Consider the following 24,247-nt stretch of genomic DNA (forward strand, 5'->3'; position numbering starts at 1 on the left):
CTTGCTCAAGGCTATCTGAGGGGAGAAGGACCAGGTTCCTAACACCTGCCAGACATAGAGATGATGACCCCAGGCCCCTAAAGGACCCCAGGAGCCGCTCTTCATACCCACCCTCACCCTAGAGCCTCTCCACCCTGAGAAGAGCCTGACAGCAATCACTGGTCCCATTTGCAGGAGAGCAGACTGAGGCCTAGAGAGGCCTGGGCCTTGTCCAGGGTCTCACACCGAGGTGGGCGCTGAGCCAGGGCTGGCGCTAAGGCCCCACAGCCCCTCAGCCACACCCCACCAGCTGAGCTCCAGCCCTGGGGCTGAGGATTGGGAGCCCCAGGAGGGAGGTGGTTACCTTGTTTCCTGAAAACCCTACGAACTCAAGCAGCCGCAGGATCCTGGTAGGAAGCATGGACAGCGTCTGAAGAGAGAGCCAGGCGAACTCATGATGGGTGGGGGCCACCCCTCCCAAATGCAGACCTCCACAGTCCTGGGGGTGATCCCTGAGGTGCAGGCCCATCTCTGGAATGCCCATGAGGCCGCCCCCAGCTCCCACTGATGGAGAGAGGCACTACAACATGACAATAAGGAAAAGACTGCGTCTCGATCCTAACCTCACCACTCCCAGCTTGGTCACCTCTCTCTGCCTCAGTTTCCTCATCTGTAAAATGGAAATAAAAATAGCCCCTACCAGACGGATCACATTAATACACATGAAGCGCGTAACAGAGGTTGCACCTAGCAGTTAGCTATTGTTATTACACTTAATCCCTGCTTTGTACCAGGAGATTCATTGCATTGAATCTCGGAACAGTCTTGCAAAGAAGGGATTTACTGCTATGTCTGACAGAGGGAGAAACAGAGGCATAAGATAAGTGACAGAATATGCCCAGGGCTCCACAGATCAGAAGTGGAGCCACTTCTTGAGCCCAAGACAGTCCAGCTACAACCTGCTAAAGTATCTGATGCACTCTGCAGCTTGTATTTCTCAGCACTTGGGCCAGAATCACTGCTCCCATCGTACAAATGAGGAATCTGAAACCCAGAGAAGGGCAGGGATCCCCATCTGAACAGGCTTTGCCTATAGGGGAGGAGCCACCGCCCACCACACACACTTTGGGGGAAGTCCCTGGCCACCCAGGGCCAGGAGTCCGAATCATCCAAGAGCAGCTCCTCCTCCCAGGAGCAGGCACACCTCTTCTGAGCCTCCCTGACTCAGCTCACGCTGTTCCCTCTGCCTAGAATGCTCTTTCTGCCTGAAAAACTTCCCTTACCTGTGGATCCTTCAAGTTCCAGCTCAAATACTCCCTGCTCCCCAGAACCTTCCCCAACTCCTGCAGAAAGAAGTTCTGGCTTTCTGTTCCCCGTGGGTCACCGGTTGTTTCCAGGCCTGTCTCCTTCCCAGCCACTGGTCAATGTCTAACCACCAGCTTTCTGGGGAGGAAAAGGCCCTGATGTCTTGTGTTTGTCAATTTCTGATGCTATAAATATTGTCGCCATAGTTGATTTCAAGCTTCAACTTGCCTCAGGAAGAAACATACAGAAGGGACCATGGAGCCATGGCCAGCCCCCACTCCCACCCCAGCTATGAGTTACCTCCAGGCCGGCAGTGTGTCTGCTTCATCACCGGGGCCCAGGACAGTAACCTGGCAGAGACCCAGTGTAGCCAGTGATGTGCAGGGGAGATTAACCTTGAACCCAGATGCTGGACACGGGGAGGTACGCCCACTCACCAGGTTGAAGGCGCCCACGCCGAGCTTCACCCCTCCTTCAAAGTGCCTGTGGTTCTCCCCCTTGCAGTACTGTGAGGACTGCACGAGGCTGTCCAGCTCCCTGTGGAGGGAGGCAAAGCCTGTTTCAGCCACAGCTGGGGGGCGGGGTCCCCTTCCAGCTGGGGCCAAGTGGCCCCTACTTCTTACTGACCTCAGAACTCCCTGGTGGTAGATGTGTAACTGTCTGGCAATCCAGAGAGCCGATTTCGAGGAACCTCTAGCCCCATCTCCCACCGTAATGACACACCCTTTGCTCTTGAATTTCAGCTCTGTCAGCTCTCGCACACCCGCCTCATCTGACCTCTAGGCATTGGCTTGTGCTCTGCATTCTGTCTAGAACAGCTCCTCAACCTCAGTACTACTGATAAGTTTAGGCTGGATAACTGGATAATTCTTTGTTCAGACTATGGGGGAGGGAGGCTGTCCTGCACATCTTAGGAAGTTTAGCAGCATTCCTGACCTCCACACACTAGCTGTCAGGAGCAGCCTCCCCCAGTATGACAAGCAAAATGTTTCTGGACATTGCCAAATGTCTCATCGGGGGGAAACTGGCCCTAGATGAGGAACACTGGGCTAACTCCAACAGCACCTCCTTAAGGAAGTCTTCCTGGAGTTTCTTGGTCGGAATCCAACCCTCTTCCTTCTGGTCACCCATAGCTCTGAGCACATACATATGCCAGTCCGCCTGGGGCAGGACAGGGAAATTAAAGAGGTACCTGCCTCCTCCGCAGGCCATGAGCATCTCAAGAGCATTCACTCAGCAAACACTGACTGAGCTTCTCTGGAAGGCAGGGCACAAAGCTGTCAAGCTACTATCTTCACAACTCTCCCCTCTCAGGGACGGACCCCCATCAAGTTACTGACAGGAAGAGGGGGAACCCTGGAGCCTGACCTCATTTGGGGTGCTGGGAAGGTTTCCTCAAGGGGCTGACATCTGAGCTGAAGCCTGAGGAACGAGGAGCTAGCCTGCACAGAGTGTTCCTGGCAGAGAGAACAGCATGTCCAAAGGCCCTGAGGTAGGAATGAGCTGGCCTGTTTGAAAAACTGAGGGAAGGCCCAAATGTCTGAGGCAGAGGGGAACAGGAGATGTGGTTACAAGAACAAACGGAGCTCCCAGGAGTGACTCGGCAAAGACCTGGGACTTTATTCTAAGAGCAAGACAGGTCTTGGGAGTTGGCAGGGAGTGACCTGACAAGGTTTGTGCTTTGAAAACATCACTCTGGCAGCAGGTAGGGAGACTGGAGGGGCCAGAACACACGTCTGGTTTCCTTGAGCAATTCCAGCAGAGACCACACAAAGGAGCATGGTATCCATATACTGCATGGCGTGTTATACCCCAGCAATACCTTGAAATCAACCTCACAGTGTCTCCACAGGAAAACTCTCACATTAAGTGGGCAAAGTAATGGCAACAGTCTCGAGTCAATTCAAGTCCACTTTTAATGGAAAAGGAGTTTCAATGCCAAACTGGGGGCAGGAGGGAGGGTTAATTCCTTTCAGAGCTTTACTGGTCTGGGAATTACAGACAAGGACTGCAGAGCCATGTTGGGCAGAAGTGCTCTGGATTAAGTCTTCATTCTTTGCTCCATAAACACGGCCCTATGTGTGGCCCAGTGCTGAGCCGGCATGGAAATAACCTACCTGGCCCTCGAGGAGCTCCCAGTCTCGGGAGCGGGTGTGTATATATAAGCACCATTTCTACATATTGGTGGGTTCAAGGAAGGCTTCCTGGGGAAAGTGGCATTTGGATGGGGCCTTAACATCTATTGCTGTCCTCAAAATTATTGCTCCTGCATCTTTCTCCTACCTCAACCAGACCGAGCTGCTAGTGCAGAATATGTCTTATTTTTCCCTAGTTCAGAGTTAGGCACAAAGACAGCACTTGGGGGGACCAAATGAACAGATACACCCAGAAAACCAGGGGAATAATATTCCAGAAAACTGAGGTCCTCAGGTTGCAGAAATGTGAGGTCACAAGCATTCTAGGTCTCCTGCCTCCAGCCAGCACCCTCTACCTCCCACAATGCAGCCTGAGGGGCACAGGATAGTAGATGCTGTGCTCTGCTGTGCCCCCCAATGCCACATCCACCCCCCACCCAGGCCAGTCCCACTCACTTGTAGGTCTGGTAGCTGTTTCGAACTTTGATGCCGCCCTTGATGAAGCTCACCATGTTCTCGTCCTGCAGGAGGGAGACTTGCTAAGAGCCAGGCCTGGGTGGTTAGCCACAGGCTTGAGAGGATCCTCAAGGCTCCAGATCCTTCCTGGCTCTCCCTCGGCCTCACTTTATGAGGGGCCCTGCATGGGTAGGGGTCCGAGGTCAGCTAAACTAGACCTCCCCACTCTACCCTGGGGGCTTAAGACGAGGGTCTTGCTTGCCAAACAAGCCTTCCAAAATGCCCAGGGCTGGACCACAACCTCCTTTACCAGGCTCACATGTACATGAGCTATGTGTTTGGAGAAAGGCCTAGAGGAGATGCTCCCACCAGTTAACCGTGTCTCCTCCAGGTAGAGGAATTGTGGGGAAGGAAGGGAGACTTTCGGTTTTGGATTGTTTTTTTTTTTTTTTACAACAAGCAGGTATTTATCACATTTGTAATTTCAAGCACCTGGGGACTTTTCTGGCGGTCCAGCGATTAAGACTCCACACTTTCACTGCAGGGGGCATGGGTTTGATCCCTGGCTGGGGAACTAAGATCCCACATGCCACGCGATGCAGCAAAAAAAAAAAGAAGCACCAATACCTACAGCCCACCTGGCTGTTCCGCTCCCATGTATACACCCGACAAAAACGGACATATTTCAAGAAGGCTCATAGCACCACTGTTCACAGTAGCCAAGGACCGAAACAACCCAGATGTCCTTTAGCCGGAGAATGGATAAACAAACTGGCATGTTCACAGCAGGGAGTATTAAACACAGCCTTGTGTGATTGGGTAAAAAAAGCAAGTCCCACACAGTTTGAGGCCTTAAGAAACTCAAAGGCAACCAAAACATAGCAATTTGGTGTTCAGACATGAATAGGAAGCTGAGAAACCATTTTTTTAAAAAAAATAGGGTGGAGATGATACATACAAAACTCCAAGTAATGGTCTCCCCCCGGGGGAAGGGAGGAAGGAAGCAAGGAGGCTTGCCAGCAGGGTTCTGTTCTCTGATTGGGTGGGGGTGGGGTTCATGGGTGTTTATTTATTATATATAATAATAGAGTATACAAACAAAGGAAATAAAAGGCCATTCATGGTGATCCTGATGAAGAACTAAGATTAATCAAATTCTAATCATCTGAGGTCCAAAAAGATAGAAATATCACTAATAAAAATAAAGAACGGCTGTTATCTAGGCAAGCTCAGAGGAGCTAAAGCAGAGGATACGGGTGAAGGGTCTATCCCTGTGAAGGCCCCATTTAAAAAAATAAATAAATAAAGAACACCCCAATGATAAAATTTATATGTGCCTCTCCCACCCCAATACACCTATTACATGATGATTGCCTGCAATGCAGGAGACGTGGGTTCGATCCCTGGACACAACTGAAGAGACTGAATATATATGCACATATATTTATAACTATATCCAGGCTTTTTGGTAAAACCAAAGGGTCTCACAATTTTCTCTATGGTGAAGAGCACAGGCTCTGAGTCAGCCAGAAGGCATGTGATTAGTCACGTCCAGCTCTTTGTGACCCCATGAACTGTAGCCCACCAGGCTTCTCTGTCCCTGGGATTCTCCAGGCAAGAATACTAGAGTGGCTGCCATTTCCTACTCTAGGCTGAGTCAGCCAGATCTGGTTTAAACCCCAACTCTGCCATTTGTTAGCCATATGACCCTGAGAAGGTAGGTCCTTCCCCCTAATTCTCCCCTTCACAGGCCTGAGGTGATGGTTAAATAAAATATGCAAATGTAGGCAGAAACAAACATGCAATGTGTATAAGGTATGTAAAAACGACAACCCTGCAGTGTATACAAAGTATGGTGTGCTGCAGGTGCTACAAGTCAAGTTCTTGAATGAATCAAGTTTGATTCATTCTGACTTGTCTGTTGAATGAATCAAATGTGAAGCAGGCTTTGTGACAATGTCTGTCACTCCCGTGACACAAAAACAGCAGGAAACCAGCAGTCACAAGGTGGACATGCATCCCATCAGTGGGTGGGAACACGTGTGCCCCTTGTGCAGAGGGAAAGCCCGTCACCTCTGCCACTGAGCCTGCCCAGGGCCAGGAGTGCTGGGGTGACTGTGCCTTGGTCCTTGCCTCACCCACAGGTCATGGCTTCTCTAGATCCTTCGGGCTAAGATGTGGTGCTCCACCCTCTGAAACCCCCAGGCTGCTTGTACAGGCAGCGGGTTCCTACCTGCAGGAAGGTCAGGGCCGCTCTCTGCAGCAGGCACTCTGCGTAGCAGACCTCAGCGTGGATTTCCTCTGCGGGGAGAAAACCAAAGCCCTGCGGCCTCCTGGGACTCTTGGCAGGAGACTTGGGTCACCTCCTCATCTCATTTCCCAAAAGGCAAAGGGAGCCTGAGTCAGCATCTGCCCACTGCCTCTGGAGCCCCGTCACCAGGTTCCTTCACACATGGCCCTCAACACTGTCCCAGTTAGCTTACATTCCCCATGCCTGCATCCCCCTAGAAGTCAGCGTGGGGCCCTGGGACTTGTTCTCCTGCCCTCCAGGCATCGCTGTAGGTGCTGTGCACCAACACTCCTAGGGCACTGGGATGAACGGATGAAACCAGGGAAGCCACGGGCTGTGGGAGCGAGGAAGGAGAACTGACACAGCTGGAGGAGTCAGGAGAGACTTCCAGGAGAAAGATATCTGAGTTGAAAATGGGATGGAAGCATGAGGCAGGAAGAGCTTTCTTGGCAGAAGCCCAGGAAAGTCAAACAACTCAGATGTTTGGGGACAGCTGAGCCACAGAAGGTTGAAATGGGGTGAAGCGGGGAGAGGCTGAGGGGACAAGGAAAATGAGGGGCAGAAGTCTGGCTGAAAGGGCCTTACGCACTGGTGGAGACTTACAGATTTGGTCCTGTGGGCAGCATGGAGCCATGGCAAGTTTGAAGGAGAGAGACACCATCGAGGGCAATGTTTTGTGCTGGAACCATCAAGGGCTCTCGAGGTGGGGATGGCCATTTGCCCCCCACCCCCACTAAAGGTTCCCCAAGTGCTTATGGTTGGCTGCTGCTGCCTCTAGGACTGCAGTCATGGCACAAAGATGCAGTGTGGCCCTGGCAGCCCAGACCTCTGCTACTGCCCCCAGCTGTTTCATCACAAGGTGTCAGGCTCTAAAACCACAGTCCCCTCTGGGGCACCTTAGATTACTATGGTCTTTAAACCACGAAACCTAACTGCACACACAGCCCTAAGTCCACCCTAGCCTGAGGACAGCATTTTCTTTCCTCAATTTGCAGCCCTCAGCAGGTAATGCTGTAAGGTAACTGAGTCTTTACCTGCTCCCCACCCACCCCCACACATGAGACCAGTCCTCAAAAGGCCCCAGGTCTGACCCATCAGTGTCTCAGTGCCTGGGCCAGGGCTCAGCCCCCTGGGTGACAACAAGGAGGATAACTGCCCCTTCCTGCCCCTTCCCGGGCCTGGAACCAGGCGACCTGGCATCAGCGGGCTGAAAGGACACCCCAGATGCCACACCTTCTGTGAACTGGTCCATAGTGGGGCGGTGCACCAGGCTACTGAAGGAATCTGTTACAGAGGACTTCTTCCTGTGCCTGCAGAGAAAAACAGGGCCTCATATCATTCAGGGAGGTGAGCAGGGGGCCCAGGCACCTCCAACAGCATCCCGTGCCCCTCCCAGAGGACTCCACACACTTAGCTCCTGGAAACTCCCCCAAATCCAGGCTTTTTCATGCCCTTGCCCCTGCTGCTGCCTCTGCATGGAGCCCCCTCCCCTGCTCCGTCTAACCTGACCTGTCCTTGGTCACCCCACAGGACCCAGCTCTGATGTCACCTCCTCCAGGAAGCCTTTCCTGCTCCTCAGGCTGGACCCCCACGACCCTATGAGCTGCCCTGCATCATGCTGAGCTGTCACTGTCTGTGCCTGCGTCTCCCTGATCAGGCCGTTCAGGCAACAGAGGGGCCAGGGTCTGATGATTATCTGGGCGAACAGAGCCCAGGCCAGGGACTGGCCTAGGCCAGGCTGGAGTGTGTCCCAGTGAATGATGACTCTACCTGTGCACAAACACTGAGGGTCTGTTTATTCATGCATTCAAGCAGTTAATGTGCACTGAACACCAACTATGCAGTTCCCACAACAAGTCTATCATCACACCCATTTTACAGATGAGGAAAGTTGAATCCACAGAGGGACTTGCCCAAAGTCAGAGAATTATTACGTGACCACAGCCAGGATTCATCTCCTCCCAATCCAGTCTGACCCAGGAAGCTCTCAGTGACCAGCTCAGACAACGTGGCTCCTGAGGCAGTGCCAACAGGGACAGCTCTGAGCACTTGGGGACACACTTTTGAGCCAAAAGGAGCAGGACTGATAGTGGTATTTTAGGCACTGGGATAGGCCAAAGTGACAAATGGATGCTTCACAACCCCTCATCCCTGCCTGCCCCATGGACCTGACCTCTGACAGAGCGACTGCGCCTCCTTCATCATGTTGCCAGCAAGTAGGATGTCCTGGGGGTCAAAGGTCATCATAGCCTGCATCTCCAGGATGGTGGCATAAGTCAGCGAGTGGTACATGCTTTCCTTGGTTCTGCCAGAGAGAAGGGACATAAAAGCATCAACCCCTAGAACTTCAAGATAGCTGACCCCAAATCATCATTCACCATCCCCTCCCCCACTGTGGGGGAACACAGGTCCAGAGAGCAGAATGCACTCACCCAACAACTGACCCTTCCACTGCTACTCAGGCAGCCTCGGATCCCAGCTCCTCTTCTTCCTGCTGCGTCGCCCTAAGTGACTCTCCAAATCTGAGCTTCAGTTTCTCATTCATTCTATACAGATGGCAGCAGCAGCATGCTGACCTGAGGCGGTACTTCCCTGCACCAGGGCCATCTTTCGCCTTCTCCCCTACCCATCACAGGCCAAGCCCAAGTCCTGTCTGCAGGGTCTCCTTTGTCCTCAAACCCCACCCCAGGCTTACCCATCTTTGTGCCTGGACTGCCCTGGCCTCGTTACCTCCTGCCTCTCCCCACCCCATCACCTGACCACATCACTTTCTGCTTGAGCCCACCTGGGGCTTCCACCTCCCATGAGATAACTCTGGGAGTTGAGGCCCTGCCCACCCCTCCAGCCCAGTTCTCCTATCACTTCTGCTCCTGCCTCAATATCTGCCCACATTCAAGTCTACCCACACTGAACCATACATGCTTACCTCAGGAAAATTCCATCCTTTCCCTCCTGCAGGCCTTTATCCTTGCTGTTCCCACAGCATTAAATGCCCATTCTCTACCCTACACCCCCTGATTCATCTGTAAAGGTGCTTGAATGCCTCAAGGGCCACTGGGGCCCCTGCTCCAGGGAGCATGCGTTTATGCTGGAGGTTCGGGCCACGCTGAGTTTACATCAGCAGACACTCAGCTCTTTCCCAGACAGTGGGCATCTCAAGGTCAGAGCTGTGTGGGTTTATCTCTGTCTTAGCACCAATGTGACAGTGCAAGCTGGGCTCAGGAAGCCTCCCCCTCCTCTCTCCCTGCTCCTCCATGGCCCCAGACCTCTCATCTAAAGGGTGTTGGAGGGAGAGGGACGGCATTTAGTCTAACACATACAGAGAGCAACAGGCAAGGAAGGATGGGACCCAGTCCCTCTCTGTACCTGGGGAAGTCACAACACATCTGGGCCTTGATTTATGGTTCTGCAAAATAGGGACAATAAAGCTGCTCCACCAGAGTCCCCATGGGACTGGCCAGGGATTACCCTCGCCTGGCACACCGTAGATGCTGCAGCAGTCTTCACTCCCTTCCCTACACTCCCTTGTTAATTATTTTCCAAATTCCTCATTGCCAGGCTTCTGCTGGGAACTTCACAGGAGACAGATATGACTAAGGTTTATAGGCTGTTTATACACTGTTATAGATTATACGACTTCACACATTTTCCTGCCTTTCTCATTCATAAAACACCTCTGTAAATTAAGTTGCTTTTCTACTTCTGGGTGATTCTCAGGTGATATTATCCTTAGAAGTCAAAGGTTTATGAAGAGAACCAGTCCTAGTAGCTGTCAGGACACCTCCCAGGTCTTTGCTAGAACTGCTTGTTGGAGGGCAGTGGCTTGTGGAAAGGAAGTCGCAGCCTGTCGTGGGGACAGAACTCAAGCTTCAGAATATCTCAGACACAGGCACTAGTTACCAGCTGTGTGATCCTGGTGAGTTCTATAGGCATCTCTGAGCCTCAGGTTTCTCCTCTGTAAAATGGACACAATAATTCTCTCCCAGGAGTTTTGGGTATCCAGGCTGGGGCCACAATGCTGATACTCAAGAAATATGAGTCTAAGTCCCTCTGGGTCCTGCCAGGGTTAAGGGTCATTGCCCTGCATAAAAACTTTCTCCTTTAGGAAGGGTTTCCCTGGCAGCCACAAAGACCCACATCCCAGATAACTCCCTCCCTCAGCCTCTCTAACTCTCATCCTCCTTACCCTCAAGTCCCAGGCCCAGGACTCAGCTCCACTTGCCCAGCCCAGTAGGAAGGACCCTGCCTGGGACGCTGGCAGGCAAAGTGGAATTTCAAGTCTGTAGTCTGGACTGGGATTCAGGGCACAGAGGTACAACACGGCCCCCCAAGACCTCAGGCACCCCAAGTTTAGTTTGCATTCCACAAAGTTCTTATCTGTGCCTATGGTGACTGGACCGCTGGAAGCAATGATCCCCTTCCCTGTGAGCTAGACCCAGCTCTAGGACACAATGCCCAAGGGGTCTCTGCCAGGCCTAGACCAGCTGTCGAGAGAAGGAGAGCATTGAAGATCCATAGGAAGAGCCGTACGTTGGGGTCGGGGACTCCTCGGCCACCTGGAGGTCCAGTAAGCCCAGTGCCTCCAGCCCTTCCCTCCTCCTGCCAGTAGCCATGACTCGGGCCCTTGTCATCTTTGTCCTCACCATCAGGCTGACTCTGATCCCACCCCTACTGCTCTTTCTGGGGACCTCCCTGCAGTCCCAGTCTAAATCCTGACTTCCAGAGGACCTCTCTGGGTGAGGCTGTTCTAGGCTGGAAGGCAGACAGACCCCCCCGCCTCCAAGCCACTCTCCTTCATCCTCATGGAAGCCCCCCAGCGCCTCTCAGACCCACCTTGCTGCACTCCTCTCCAGCTCACTCACCTCCAGGGGCAGTTGTATCCCCAGCCCACCTTCCATCACTCAGCCCTCATTCTTCTGGGACCTACTCCAGCTCTCCCCACCCCTGCCAGGCTGAGTGTCTCTGTTCTTCAAATACACTAGGCCCTCGTTCTCTGCCTGGCCTTTGCACAGGCTGCTTCTCTGCCTGGAAATGCCCTCTCTATCCGGCTGACTCCTTCTCATCCAGCCTATCTCAGCTTAAATGTCACTTCCTCCGGGAAGACTTCCAGGGCTGGCTTCATGGGTATGCCATCTGTGCAGTCACGCAGGGGTCCATGCTTGGTTTAATGCTCTGCTGTCATTGTTTTGAAATCCTTAATAATTTCTAAACAAAGGATTCTACATTTTCATGTTGCAATGCACCCTGGAAGTTATGGGGCTGGGCCTAAAGCCTTCCTGACCTGCCCCTTCCCACGTGAGTTGGGGTCCTCGTACAGCTCTCAGCACCACCCTTTACTGTTTTTCACTGGCTCCCTGAGGAGCGCTGAGGACAGCCCATACCCTGTTCAGTCCTGCAGCCCCAGCACCCCACATGTTGCCATGCACACGAGGTTACTCATGAGGTGCTGCCAAGTGAAATGGTCACAGGTGCCCAACTGCCACATCCCATGGGTCACACCCTGACCTCATCATCAACCCACAGAACAGCTCCGCTTCTGGAGTCCTGCATGACACACCCACCCTCCCAACCACAGGCTCCCCACCTTTGCACTCACTCTCATCACTCCCACTGCCTGATCCTCCAGCCCGTCCTGTCTTCCTGACCCCTCAAGCTCCCTCATGTCACCCACTCTCTTGTCAAAACCCTCACTGCTGAGCCTTCCAGCCCCCTGCAGCACTGGCTAGGAGCCTGGGCCCAGAAAACAAGAAACCGCCTACTCTCTCCACAGCGCTGCCACCGAGCAAGAAGGGAGGGAGCCGCCACCACACAGACAGGTACAGCCTGAGCTGGATCACCAACCTCAGCCCATCACACTACTCATCAACTTTTCCTCAATCCCTGTCACCCCCTACTCTCAGCAAGGGACTTGACTTCCTCTCTCAAAGGAATCTTAGGGAACTCCTCTGGTGGTCCAGCGGTTAGGAATCTGCCTTGCAATGCAGGGGACGTGGGTTCAATCTCTGGCCGGGGACCACAATGCCATGGAGCAACTAAGCCTGGGTCCTGCAACTGCTGAAGCTCCTGCACCACAACTAGAGAGTTCTCAAGCTGTGACAAAAGATCCCACGTGCCGCAACTGAGATCCGACGTAAACATTCAAGAATGTTTACATCTGTCACCAACACGCACACCCCTATTCTACCTCCTTCCCTCCCACCTGGAAGAGGAGGCAGGCGTGAGGCCTCTGTGCCAGATACACTCCTCCACCTGCTTGAGATCCAAGATGGCCCAAGAGGCCCAGGAGCTGAGGGGGGCTAGATTTCAATCGTGGTTCTGTTAGTTATCAGCCATGACCAATTTTTTCATCAAATGAGTGGAGTAGTGACCATGTTCCAGAGACAGTGCTCAGGGGCAGACATGGAGTGAAGTAAAATAAACTAGAAGCTACTCAAAGACGTGACAAAGGGAAAGCAAAAACTGGGGGTAGGGGTGGGAGTGGGAAGCCTGGTGAGCCCAGTTACTCCCCGAGGGCAAAGTACGGATAACAGTAAATGAGACACATGTGTACAACAGGAACGGTGAATGAAGGTGACCCCCAGCATCTTTCACAGCTTCAGTGGCTACGCCTGGGCAGGGGAGGTCATGTTACAGCAAGAATTATTTTCTCTAGACCAGTAGTTCTTCAAAGTGATAGAGAAAGATATCTCCTGTACCTCCCCACACCTCCCTTCTGGAAACATTATTTGGTTGTCACAAGAAGGGGTGGGGTGTATGCTAATGACGAGCACTGTTTGGTGGAGGGGGAGGCTCTTAAGTGTAGAAAGAAAGAAAAGACCCGTTTTTAGAATGGGGCAGGTGCTGAGATAAATAGAGGCTACAGTGTCTCATGAATGAGGTAAAGGTGGCCTCCCAGGAAGACTGTTCTCTCTGTGCTGCCTCTAGGGGCCTGAGTTCAGGACTCCCTAGGAAAGTACCCTCCTGAGGTGAGAGCAGGTGAGGCAGCCCCTCAAGGAGGAGGGGGCTTCAAGAGGGAGGAGGGCTTTGCGGGGTGAAGTGGCAGAGAGGAGCTGCTTAGGGACAAGGAGTGACCAGGAGGGAAGGGGAGCCAGGGCGCCTTCCAGAAGTACTGGAAGGTACTCAGTGATGGGGCAGGATGGAGCCTGGCCTGCCTCTGACGATGGCCACGCTCTTAAGCAGAACCGGTCCTGCCCCATCTCAAGCCAGATCCTCTCAGAGGGTGGGCTGAGGTGTGGGGGCATGTGGACCACTGTACGACTCACGTCCACCAAGCCCTGGCACTGCCCCCTCAGAAGCTGGGCCGCTGACCCCAGACAGGACAGCGATGGGTCAGTCAGGTCTAGAGAAACTGAACAGGACTGGCTTGGGGAAAGCAGCAGCCCTGCCCCAGCACTCGCTCTCCCAAGGAGCTGGTGGGGAGGGCGGTTCTGGGGGAGCCAGCTGTGGCAGATGACCACCTAGAGCTGAAAAGAGGGGATTAGGCCAGCAGGCGGCAGACGCGATTAGACCCCACCTCGGCCCCATCTCAACCCCAGGACCCAGGCTGCCAGGGCTCTCTGCCCACGTAGAAGAAGGTGGCGGGGTGCTAGGGTGGGCGCGGCGTTCTTTTCCTGAAATGCTAACATCTGGGGCCCGCTCTCTGCCAGCTCATCCAAAAGCTGATCCCACCAATCACAAGGCTACTTGGGCCAGACCCTCCCATTGGATTTTGAGTGAACTTGCTCTTAAATATGACCAGACAGCCAGCCAGGGACCATGGGTGTTTCAGGAAAGCCCCTCCCCACCACGGGGAGAGGATTCTCCCTCTTAAAGAAAAAAGAAACACTGAGAAAGCCAAGATTATGTAGGAAAAAAAACAAAATATTTTCAAAAGAGATAATTATTCTGTGATAATAATAACAGCAATAAATACTCATTAGAATGCTTACTACATGCCAAGCCCCATCCTCAGGACACTCATATTTTAAATATAGATATAAAGAACACAGTGCACCCATAAACCAAGAATAAGATGTTTTAGGGAAAAAGAACATTCAGAAAACATTGAGGAGTACTAGGGAATTAATCATATGATTACACACAAAAAAAGAAAAGTCAATGGATTTAATGATAAGGTTGAGGAACTCTCCCAAAAATCGGGGGGAAAAAAGATACAGAAATGCAGTGGGGAGGGCACAGATAAATAGCTCAGAAGAGGACTGGACCAGGAAGCCTAGCGGCTGATGTAAAGAAAGTCCAGGAAAGAGAAACAGAACGTGGAAGGATCACACGAGAGAATTTCCTAGAACTGAGTTTTCAAATAAAAAAATTCCAATTAAACAGACCTATACTCCAGCACATCATTGTGATATTTCAGATTTGCAGGAATAAGAGAGAAGATCCTAAACATGTCTGGAGGAGGAAAAAAGATCCCATGCCACAAAAGAAGAATTAGGATTCTCCTGGCTACAGTACCTGCCAGGAAACAGGGCAGAAAACAATGCCTTCAAAATTCTGAGCAGGAAAGCTTATATTCATGCAACACTCTCTTAGAAAACTTCTAGAGGATGCACTCTAACCAAAGGAGGGAGGATATGGATATGAGAGAAAAAGCCAGACCAAGCAAACTGGAGAGAAGTAAAGGGGATTCCAGGAGCCAGCTGGAAGGTGGCCAGTAAACAGGCCTGTCCTCCAGGGGACAGGTTTCCAGAAAAAGGAGGGACTGAGAGGGTTTCCCTGATATATGTGAGTATTTAGAGAAAACCTCATGACTTCATGGAGTGGCTATAAAGAGCTCAGGATAAACATAGCAAATTAGGCAAATGAAAAAAACAAGACAATTATTAACTCCAAAAAGAAAATATAATCTTACAAGGTAAGGTTTATCTCTGCGATGAGCATAATTACATAGCTATAATAATGAAAACACTGATTACTAATTTAGCCAGATATTGTGATACAATGATAGGAGCAGGAGGAAGGAAGGGAGGTGTGGCAGGGGTTTAAGAAAGCTAAGTTCTTGTCAACCATTTGTTGTTTAGCTGCTAAGTCATATCTGATTCTTTCGCAGCCCTGTGGACTGTAGCCTGCTAGGCTCCTCTGTCCATGGGATTTCCCAGACAAGAATACTGGAGTGGGTTGCCATTTCCTTCCCCAGGGGATCTTCCCAACCCAGGGATCGAACCCATGTCTCCTGCTTTCCAGAGGGGTTCTTTCCCACTGAGCCACCTGGGCAGCCCCTTGCAACCATTAGATATGTAAAAGTAAAAAGTAACAGGAGTGAATTTCATGGTATGTGAATTATATTTCAACTTAATTTCAGTTTTTAAAAAAAATTGAAAAAAGAGGTAAGTAAAGAAAGAGCAGTCCAAGTGTATTATTTAGAAATAAGGCAGTCAACACTAGAAGAAATGGCTAAACGACTGACTGTCATCATTGCCCTAAAGGCTTCAGTGAAAGCAATTCAAGTCTGTAGTACTCTGGAGGAAAATACCTAAAAGGGGCTGTTTTAGAGCCGGATTCTGTGGGACCAAGAAATCAAAGTGGAAGAAGCCACAAGAACCTGAGGAGAAGGAAGTCACGGTGACCTTGAGGACGGCTTGGTTGTTCTAGGCTATGGAATGGGGATCCTGAGCCATTTTTATGGAATTCTCAGAGGTCGGAGTGACCCAGAAGGCCGAAAGCATTTAGTTACACTGGATTCCTCTCATGTAAGACTTCTGGGTCTCCATCTAATACCCCCATCCCTACACTCACATATGTGCATGCGCGTGCACACACACACACTCACACACACATATACACATCCTCCATCTCCAATCTGGGCTTAAGCCTCACCTGGGCTTGAGGTAGTTGAGTGCTTCTGAGAACTGGTTGGTGAGGAAGAGGTCAAGGGCGGTCATGCACTGGTCCAGGGCCTCATGGAGGCTGCTCACAGGAGTCCTGGTGGGAGAGACACGAGCATGACCCGGAAGCTCTCAAAAGAGCCTTGGTTGAAAGGTTCAACTGTCCTGGCTGGAACAGAGGCTCCCAGCACCCATTTGACCTCCCTGGTGATCCTTGGATGCGTCATGAGCTCCTCCAGGCTGCCCCCTCTGAACTAGGACACAGGACAATCTGAACCTACCTCTGAGTATTCCTAAAGGTGGGAGAGGGGAGAGGAAGGAGAATGTCATCTGATACCCAGTGGGGGGATTGGGAAGGGGATGAGGATAGGGTCTTGGGGATTGGTACAAGGAAGCCTCAGGAATAAATTTATCTTACCTTCCATGCCCCTTTTGACCCATTGGACTTTTCTGCCCCCACTTGGGGGGCACAGCCCACCCACTAAGTTCCACTGCAGTCCTTTTCTTCCTCCTTCTTCTCTAGGCCTTCTCCTGGCCTCCTCTGGCCTGCACTTTAGAACCCCACAGGCACTGTCACAATGGGTTGGAATGGGCAGCCACCCTGTAAGAGCTGCCCAGGGGGCTTTACATTCAAGAGCCACCTTAGCCAATAGCATCTCCAGTATACCTGGCCTCCTTCCAGTCCTTACACCTCTTTTAAAAAAAGTTTATTTGTTTTTATTTGGCTGCACAGGTCTTATTTGCAGCATGCGGGATCTTCAGTCTTTGTTGTGGAGTGCGGGATCTTTGGTTGTGGCACGCAAACTCTTAGTTGCAGCATGTGGGATCTAGTTCCCTGACCAGGGGTTGAACCCCAGCCCCCTGCATTGGGAGCACAGAGTCTTAACCACTGGACTACCAGAAGTCCCCCTTACACCTCTTTATAGCTTTATAGCTCTTATCACTCTGTGACCTTTTTTTTTTTAAACTTATTTTTGGGTTTATTATCTGTCTCCCTCCACTAAAATATAAGCTTCCTGAGGGCAGGAATCTTCATTTTGTTCACTACTGTATCACCAGTGTCTAGTATCTGGTACAAAATGGGCTTTTGATAAATATAGGTTGTCAGTGAATGAATGAATGAACAAATGAATGAATGAATGAATGAAGAGCCCTGGGTTCTGAGAGCAAATTCCTTATCTTTCTGACCCTGTTTACCATCTAAAAGATGAGAGATGATCCCAAAAGTCCTGTTTGATTTCTTGTGAATGTTTCTTCTCCAAGGGCCTCTTTTACATAGAGAAGATTCCAAAAAGAGTCTTGATGATCTTACTGCAAAAAGATCCTTAAAAGTTAAAGTTCCTTCTCCACCAGATAAAGTCCTACACCTATCTTAAGGCCCAGCTGTAAGGACTCTGTGTTGCATCAGCAGAACCTCGCAGGCAAAATGAAGTATGTTTTTTGGTCAAAAGTGTTTCTTCTCCCAAATCTGTTCTCCAGATTTCTCATCTCAATAAACAATACCCCTCTATCAAGTTTCCCAAGCCAGAAATATTAGTAGTCATCCTTGACACATCCTCCCGCTGGCCTCCGTCATCTGCTCCATCAGTAAGTCCTCTCAGTCCTATCTCCTGAAAATCTCTTAATCCACCTCCTTCTATACCCAGTGGCCTCCAGTCCAGGCCCCTACCATCTCTACCTAGGTCTGATGGGAGACTCCACCTTCTACTCCTGTCCATTCCTAACTCTTCTCTCTGTTACTTCATTTTATTCTGTGCTTCATTTCTCTTCATTCTCTTCTTGGCCATCTCTTTCACTCACTCTATTAGATTTAATTTCTTTATATCTTTCATTTCACTAATTCTCTTTACGTATGTCTCATCTGGAGAAGGCAATGGCACCCCACTCCAGTACTCTTGCCTGGAAAATCCCATGGGCGGAGGAACCTGGTGGGCTGCAATCCATGGGGTCGCTAAGAGTCGGACACAACTGAGCAACTTCACTTTCACTTTTCACTTTCATGCATTGGAGAAGAAAGTGGCGACCCACTCCAGTGTTCTTGCCTGGAGAATCCCAGGGACGGGGGAGCCTGGTGGGCTGCCGCCTATGGGGTTGCACAGAGTCGGACATGACTGAAGTGACTTAGCAGCATGTCTCATCTGCTGCTTATCCTGTCCACTGAGTTTTTTTAATTTCAATTATTTTATTTTTCACCTTCATAAATTCTACTTGGTTCTTTTTCAAATCTGCTTGGTCATTTTTGGCAGTATTTTGTTCTCTGCTTATCGTTGCAAGTCCATGTCTGATTTCTTTCCACATTTTAAACACAATCACAGTGTTTCATCACTCTAGGATCGTAGACTCTAATTCTGCTATTTCTTGCTTCTGGTATCTATTGTTCACAGCACCTCGTTTCCTTGTATGTTTCATTTTACCACAAGCTCCTATCTGACTGATCCCAAAGGGATTTTTAAATGAGAACCCACTTCTTCAGAGAGCATTTGCATTCACTTCAGCCAAGTTCCCTGTGGTGCTACCACCCTAAGACCACTTACATTACTTTTTTGGTTTAGCATTTTCAGGACCACAGAGGTAATGTATATTCAAACCTGAAATTTGTGTGAGAGCTGACTGGTATGTATAATTTTCTAGGGAGCCCCTTGGTCCCCACCAGAACTGTTGTCTCCCTTTGTGGTGTGTGGGTATTTTTTTCCCAGTCAGTATCCTTACATGCTGAAGACACCCTTGAGGGTGGCACATTCATGTAGTGGTGGGGTGGTAGGGAGGAGAAGCTCCAACTCCTCATACCATTGGGCAGCCGCGAGTCCTTATTTCCCATTCCTTGTCATTGTTGTTTAGTTACTACATCATGTCTGACTCTTTTGCCACCCTATGGACGGGAGCCCACCAGGCTCCTTTGTCCATGGGATTTCTCAGGCAAGAAAACTGGAGTGGGTTGCCATTTCCTTCTTCAGGGGATCTTCCTGACCCGGGATCAAACCTTCATTTCCTCATCTCCTGCACTGGCAAGTGGATTCTTTTACCACTGAGCTACCAGGGAAGTCCATTCTTTAAGTGTCATTAAAACTCAAGATTCTAGGTTTCTGTAGCTTATAAATACCACCAGGTTGCTGTGGCTTCATCTTATTTATCGGCCTGATTTCAGCTCCCTTGGCTTGAGGGATTCTTGGCTTGAGGGATTTGTTACTGCAGCAGACTCTCAGGAATGTATGTTAAAGGATGAATGTTGTAACTCATCCAGCATCTAGGTAGTTTTATTAAGGGATAATGTAATAGCCAAAGGTAGCTTTTTAAAACCCAAACCTGACCATGTCATTTCCAGACTTGAAGGCCTTCACTGTCTTCACCCTTAGGATAAAGCCAAAAAGACCCCACTTCATGAGGTAGGGACAGTGTCTTCCTTTGCGCCCAAGGCTTAGCCTAATGAGTGGGGTTCAGTCCATTCATCTCTGCTGGTGAATCAGCGAAAAGGCAATGAGTACCCACTGCCCCAGGCACTTAACTGCTGTCCTCTCCTTGAGCGCTCACAAAGCTTTGTGAAGTGGAATTATTATCCCACTTCAGAAGAGGAGACTAAGGCACAGAGAGAGGTGGCTTGGCCAAGGTCACATGCCTGAGCATGGGTTCTAACCCAAGTTTCTGCCTAAGCCAGTCAGTGCCCACCAGCTCAGCCCCAGGGAGTCAAGTCCATTGTCCTGGCTTCTGTCCATCTCTAAACAATTTCAGAAACAAGAGCCTACCTTCCCTTTCTGTGCACACCCCACTCCCACTCCCACCACCATCTCTACCCGCATCAAGAGAGAGGTTCTGCGTCCTCAGTCTACCTGGAGAGAAAGATGCACAGACAGACAGACAACACAGAGGCACATATTCCCTTCTCTGGCAGCCTCAGCATCCCTTCCCCTTAACTGTGGTGAGGCAGGTCTGCGGTGACCTCTCCAGACCTGGGGCTAGGCCCTGGGGAAAAGAGACTGGACCAGACCTGGGCCTGCCCTGAGGGCTACACGAGGCAGAGGCATTGACAACCAGAGTCATCAGGGCTGCGCTCATGGGCATCACTGGGGGCTGACGAGACCAAGAAGTGAGGGTGGGGCAATCAAGGAAGTTTTCTGGGTACAATGGCCCTGAAGTGAGGACTAGATGGACAAAGCAGTCCCAGAAGGGGAACAGAGTGTGAGCAAAGGGCTGGAGGCATGGCACCATAGTGAGGAGGGGGCGCCAACCATCACGGGGCAAGTGTGGAAGACAAGCTTGGCAAGGCCTATAAGTGAAGGAGTGAGGTGGGGGCATCCCAGCTGGCTGGGAAGCTGAGGTGGGCTGGAGACATCAGTCCCACTGGACTTAATAATAGCACTGACAAATACCCATCACTGCCAGGAGAATATCACTTCAAGTTATCTAAATTGATGCCTGCATTATTTCACTCAATCCTCCTACCAGCTCTAGGAGCCAGAAGTTCTTATCTGCATGTGACAGATAAGGAAGTGAAGACAGTGAAAAGAGGAACCTGGTTTCCTGCTCCCAGGAACCTGGGAGAATACAGAAATACTTTCTGCAAAAGCAATCTGCCAAGCCTTTCCCTTCCCCTGGCTGTGACTGAGGTCCCCACTTCTCTGTAGGCTGTCTCCATGTCTTTAAGGCCTTCCTGCTCCAAGCTCCCAGCTGGGGCCCAGGCCAAAATATTCCTGGGCTCCCAAGTAGTGATGGTGGCCTCCTCTTCTGTGCTGCAGGTGGGGGTGGGTGGGTGGGGAAGTCGAGCTGGATAGAGTGTGGAGAATGGCTAGTGACAACGAACACCAGGATCTTTAGCATAGTGGGAGGGGGCTTGAAGTCAAAGGGAGAAGAGAGCTGAAGGGTGGGAAGGGGTGTCAATCCTGTAGCCATCCCACTCTCCCCTTCCTTCCCACCCCTCCACTTCAGTCTGCCTGGAAATCACTACCTTAGTGTGTGATGGGCAGAGCTGGGGTACCCTCGTACCTGCTGAAAACAGAAAACCCTCCTACCCAGCCCTCAGTCAGGGTGAGGTGGGTGGGGCAGTGGAGGCAGGGCAAGGCGGTCACTCAGAGCAGACAGGAGTCAGAGCTGGCCTCTACTTCCTGCTCCAGCATTCAGGGGGAACTCTGGCTGAGGGGAACCCATCTATGGGGGACCTGTCACTTTCACAATGACCTTTCTAAACTGCAAATATGACTGGGACTCTGCTTCCAGAGTCACCCTTAGCTGTGCATAAAGCCAGTACCACGTGGCAGGGAGTGATGTGGTGTGGCCTAGGTGGTGTGGAGTTTTGAAATCAGACAACCCTGGACTATAGATGCAGCTTAGCAATCACTTGTTGGAAAAACTTGGGAAAGTTCTTTAACCTCTATGAGCCTCAGTTTCCTCATCAATAAAATGGGAATGACAGTATCTACCTCCCAGTGTTGCTACTAAGAATGACTGAGACAGTGTAAAGGACATTAAAAAGTACTGATGAAATGTTAGCAATTTTTTTCCCTAAGATGTTTCCATCATTTCTTTTACAGAACAGCACCACTTTTATAATGAAACTAAGTAACTTTAAAAATTGAATGCACATGTCCTGCTGCTGCTGCTGCTAAGTCACTTCAGTCGTGTCCGACTCTGTGCAACCCCATAGATGGCAGCCCACCAGGCTCCACCATCCCTGGGATTCTCCAGGCAAGAACACTGGAGTGGGTTGCCATTTCCTTCTCCCGTGAATGAAAGTGAAAAGTGAAACTGAAGTCGCTCAGTCGTGTCTGACACTTCGCTGCTACTCAGCAATTCCACTCCTACCTGGGAACCTGGAAGAACACTCATATATGTGTAAGACAATCATTTGAGAATATTGTTTGAATAACAAGATCCTGGGAACCATCTCAGGTTCAGGTGGACCTTCCTTCCACCTCAGGAAGGCTGGATAAATAAATAAATAACAGTCTCTACATCAGGTGGCATACCACAGGAAGGCAAATGCAGACCAGGGTTTCAAGGATCAAGAGACCTTGATCTCAGAAACCTGAAGCTGAATGAGTAAAAGCAAGTTGCAGAATTATTTATGCTGTATGACTCCATTTACAGAAAAAATTTAAAGAACTACATAATTTTTAGGCTTAAACATACTCAGTAAAAGAATACAAACAGACAGAAAAATGATAAACCAAAATTCAGGATGGTGACTGTCTCTGTAGAGGGAAGGGTAGGGGTGGTCCATAGGGGCTTTGACCATCTTTGCCATGGTTTATTTCTTAAAAAGAATATGAAATATATGGGGCACAATATTAACATCTGGAAAAGCTTGCTGGCAAGGGCAGAGAGTTCATTTTATTATTGGCTATATTGTTCCGAAGGTTGAAATTATTTCATAATTTTTGAAGTGATGGAGATTTAAATGTTGGTTTGTTCACCACTGCCCCTCACACATGGAGCTGGGCTTTTGCCCCTGCTCTGCTCGGACCCCACCAGAATGCACTGACTGGGACCAGATGGACCTTGAGGGCACGCAAATGGGCATGTATGGTTTAGTAGGAGGATGACCTGCCAGTGCAGAAGGGCAAGCTCATTGCCCTGAAGGCCCAAGGAGGGGCCAGAGGAGCCTAGAGTTGTAGAGGGGACTGCAGGGATGTGAGGGTGCAAGGAAGAAGATGAATGAGGGTTCTAGTCTGGGGGTTCAGGATTCTTTGATAGGTGCCCTGCTCCACACCTGCCTTTTCTCCTAAAAATCATTTTTCTTGGCCCAGTGGGGGTGATGCTCAGGGCTGGGCAGACAGACTTAACTAGCTTCCAGATTTACAGAGACCAGCCCAGAGAAGGAAGGGAGCAGCCAGCTCAGCCTCCCTGTATTTTCCAAAGGAGGGACCAGAGTTCTAGAGAGGATAAAGGACTTGGTCAAAGTCATACAAAACGTTGCCTGACTTACCAGGCAACCCTTCCCCAGGACAGGGAGTCCCCCAGCCACCCAACTTCCAAGCCTTCAGTCTGGAACACACAAGGGCCCTGTGGAGGCCTCCAGCTGACAGGTGGCACCAGCCTCGTCACCTCCCTATTCATGTGTTAGCCCTGAGGCCCTACGCAAACACTGTCCTGTTGGCCAGGCTCCAGGCAGAATGGCACCCCTCCCAGCTCACCTGGGCCGGATCTCCACCCAACAACTTCCTAGCACCTCAGGCTCCCAGCCCCTACCAGTGGGGCCCACGAATGGCAAAGAGCTGCTCACTGCTGCGGGGCAGTGTAGGGTCCCACAGGTTCCTCAGCGGGGTGCGGTGGCAATGAACACCAGTGCCACGTTGAAAGTGACAACGCCCACCTTTACTACCCCTGTTCCTGTTGTGCCCAGGAGCCCCGGCCGCTTCCTAGCTTAGCCTTTTAACTCCTTCGATTATCCCTGAAGATGAAGTAGTGCCTGGCATCCGACACTGCTGGTTTCAAATCCCAGGCCCACTTCTCACCTCCTGGGAGACCTAAGTCATCTAAGAGCTACTGGCTAAGGTCCCTCACCTGTAATGGAGGTGATGATGGTGGGCTCAGGTGTAAACGCCAGGCGGGAGGGAGAAAGCTCTGACGTGGCTGTGGCCACAGCTTCCGACAAAGTTGGGACCCCGAGGGGAGTGACCGGCCCAGGGTCCCCGGGGCCTCCACCTTCCCCGCTCAGTCCCCTTCCCGCTCCCCGGCTGCGGCGGTGGCGCCGGGAGGCAGGGGCTGGAAGCCGCAGTGCGGGCCGCGGGGGAGGCCGGGCCCGGCGCCGCCCCCCGCCCCCCGCCTCCAGTCCCGACCCGGCCCGGCCAGCGCTCCCTCGGGCCGCCCCGCCGCGCACTTACCCCGCAGGTAGGGGGCCCGGGGCGCCGGCCGTGGTCATCGCCGAGTGGGGCGGGCACCGTGCCCCCGCGGACGCCAGCCGCGGCCCAGGTGCTGCCGCCGGAACCCCGAGCGGGCGCTGTGCGGCCGAGCCGCGGACGCGGCGCCCGGGGAGGGGCGCGCCGGGGGCGGGGAAGGCGGCGGGGCCGGGCCGGGCCTCGGTCTGCCCACCCGCGCAGTGGGGCCAGGCCGCCGCCCGCCCGCGGCCGACCGCAGACGCGGGGTCTGCAGCGGGCGCGGGTGGGAGGGCTGCCTGGGGCCGGCGAAAGGCGCCCCCTACACCCCCCATCCCCGCCCTGACAGAGAGAGCCGGGGCGCCCAAGGTCTGCCCTGCCCATGCCCGAGAACCCTTTGCGCTCAATCCCCCTGGAGGGCGGGCTCACGCCTTCCTCACGGAGCCCCAGCTG

At 51.5% G+C, this 24,247-nt stretch overlaps 1 protein-coding gene across 3 annotated transcripts in view; it reads right to left on the minus strand.

Annotated features, from left to right (window-relative positions):
* Nucleotides 1-23,924, minus strand: part of TTC39A (tetratricopeptide repeat domain 39A) — a 40,081-nt gene extending 16,157 nt beyond the window's left edge. Inside the window, exons 1-8 of one of the 3 annotated variants that reach the window (XM_086388164.1) lie at nucleotides 23,804-23,924; nucleotides 15,982-16,086; nucleotides 8,339-8,470; nucleotides 7,399-7,475; nucleotides 6,109-6,176; nucleotides 3,876-3,940; nucleotides 1,722-1,821; nucleotides 344-409 (exon numbers count right to left, since the gene is read on the minus strand). In XM_086388164.1, the coding sequence (XP_086244290.1) occupies nucleotides 344-409; nucleotides 1,722-1,821; nucleotides 3,876-3,940; nucleotides 6,109-6,176; nucleotides 7,399-7,475; nucleotides 8,339-8,470; nucleotides 15,982-16,086; nucleotides 23,804-23,841 (651 nt within the window). In that variant the 5' untranslated portion in view covers nucleotides 23,842-23,924. Of the gene's footprint in view, nucleotides 1-343; nucleotides 560-1,721; nucleotides 1,822-3,875; nucleotides 3,941-6,108; nucleotides 6,177-7,398; nucleotides 7,476-8,338; nucleotides 8,471-15,981; nucleotides 16,087-23,483; nucleotides 23,505-23,803 lie in introns of those variants that run through there. The other 2 variants (XM_086388156.1, XM_086388174.1) reach the window with 2 other exon arrangements.
* Between the last annotated feature and the right edge of the window lie 323 nt (nucleotides 23,925-24,247).

This window comes from Bos grunniens, chromosome 3 (assembly GCF_055505025.1).
Source record: "Bos grunniens cultivar Pamir isolate PY7600 chromosome 3, Bosgru_T2T1.0, whole genome shotgun sequence".
Classification (NCBI taxonomy): Eukaryota; Metazoa; Chordata; class Mammalia; order Artiodactyla; family Bovidae; genus Bos; species Bos grunniens.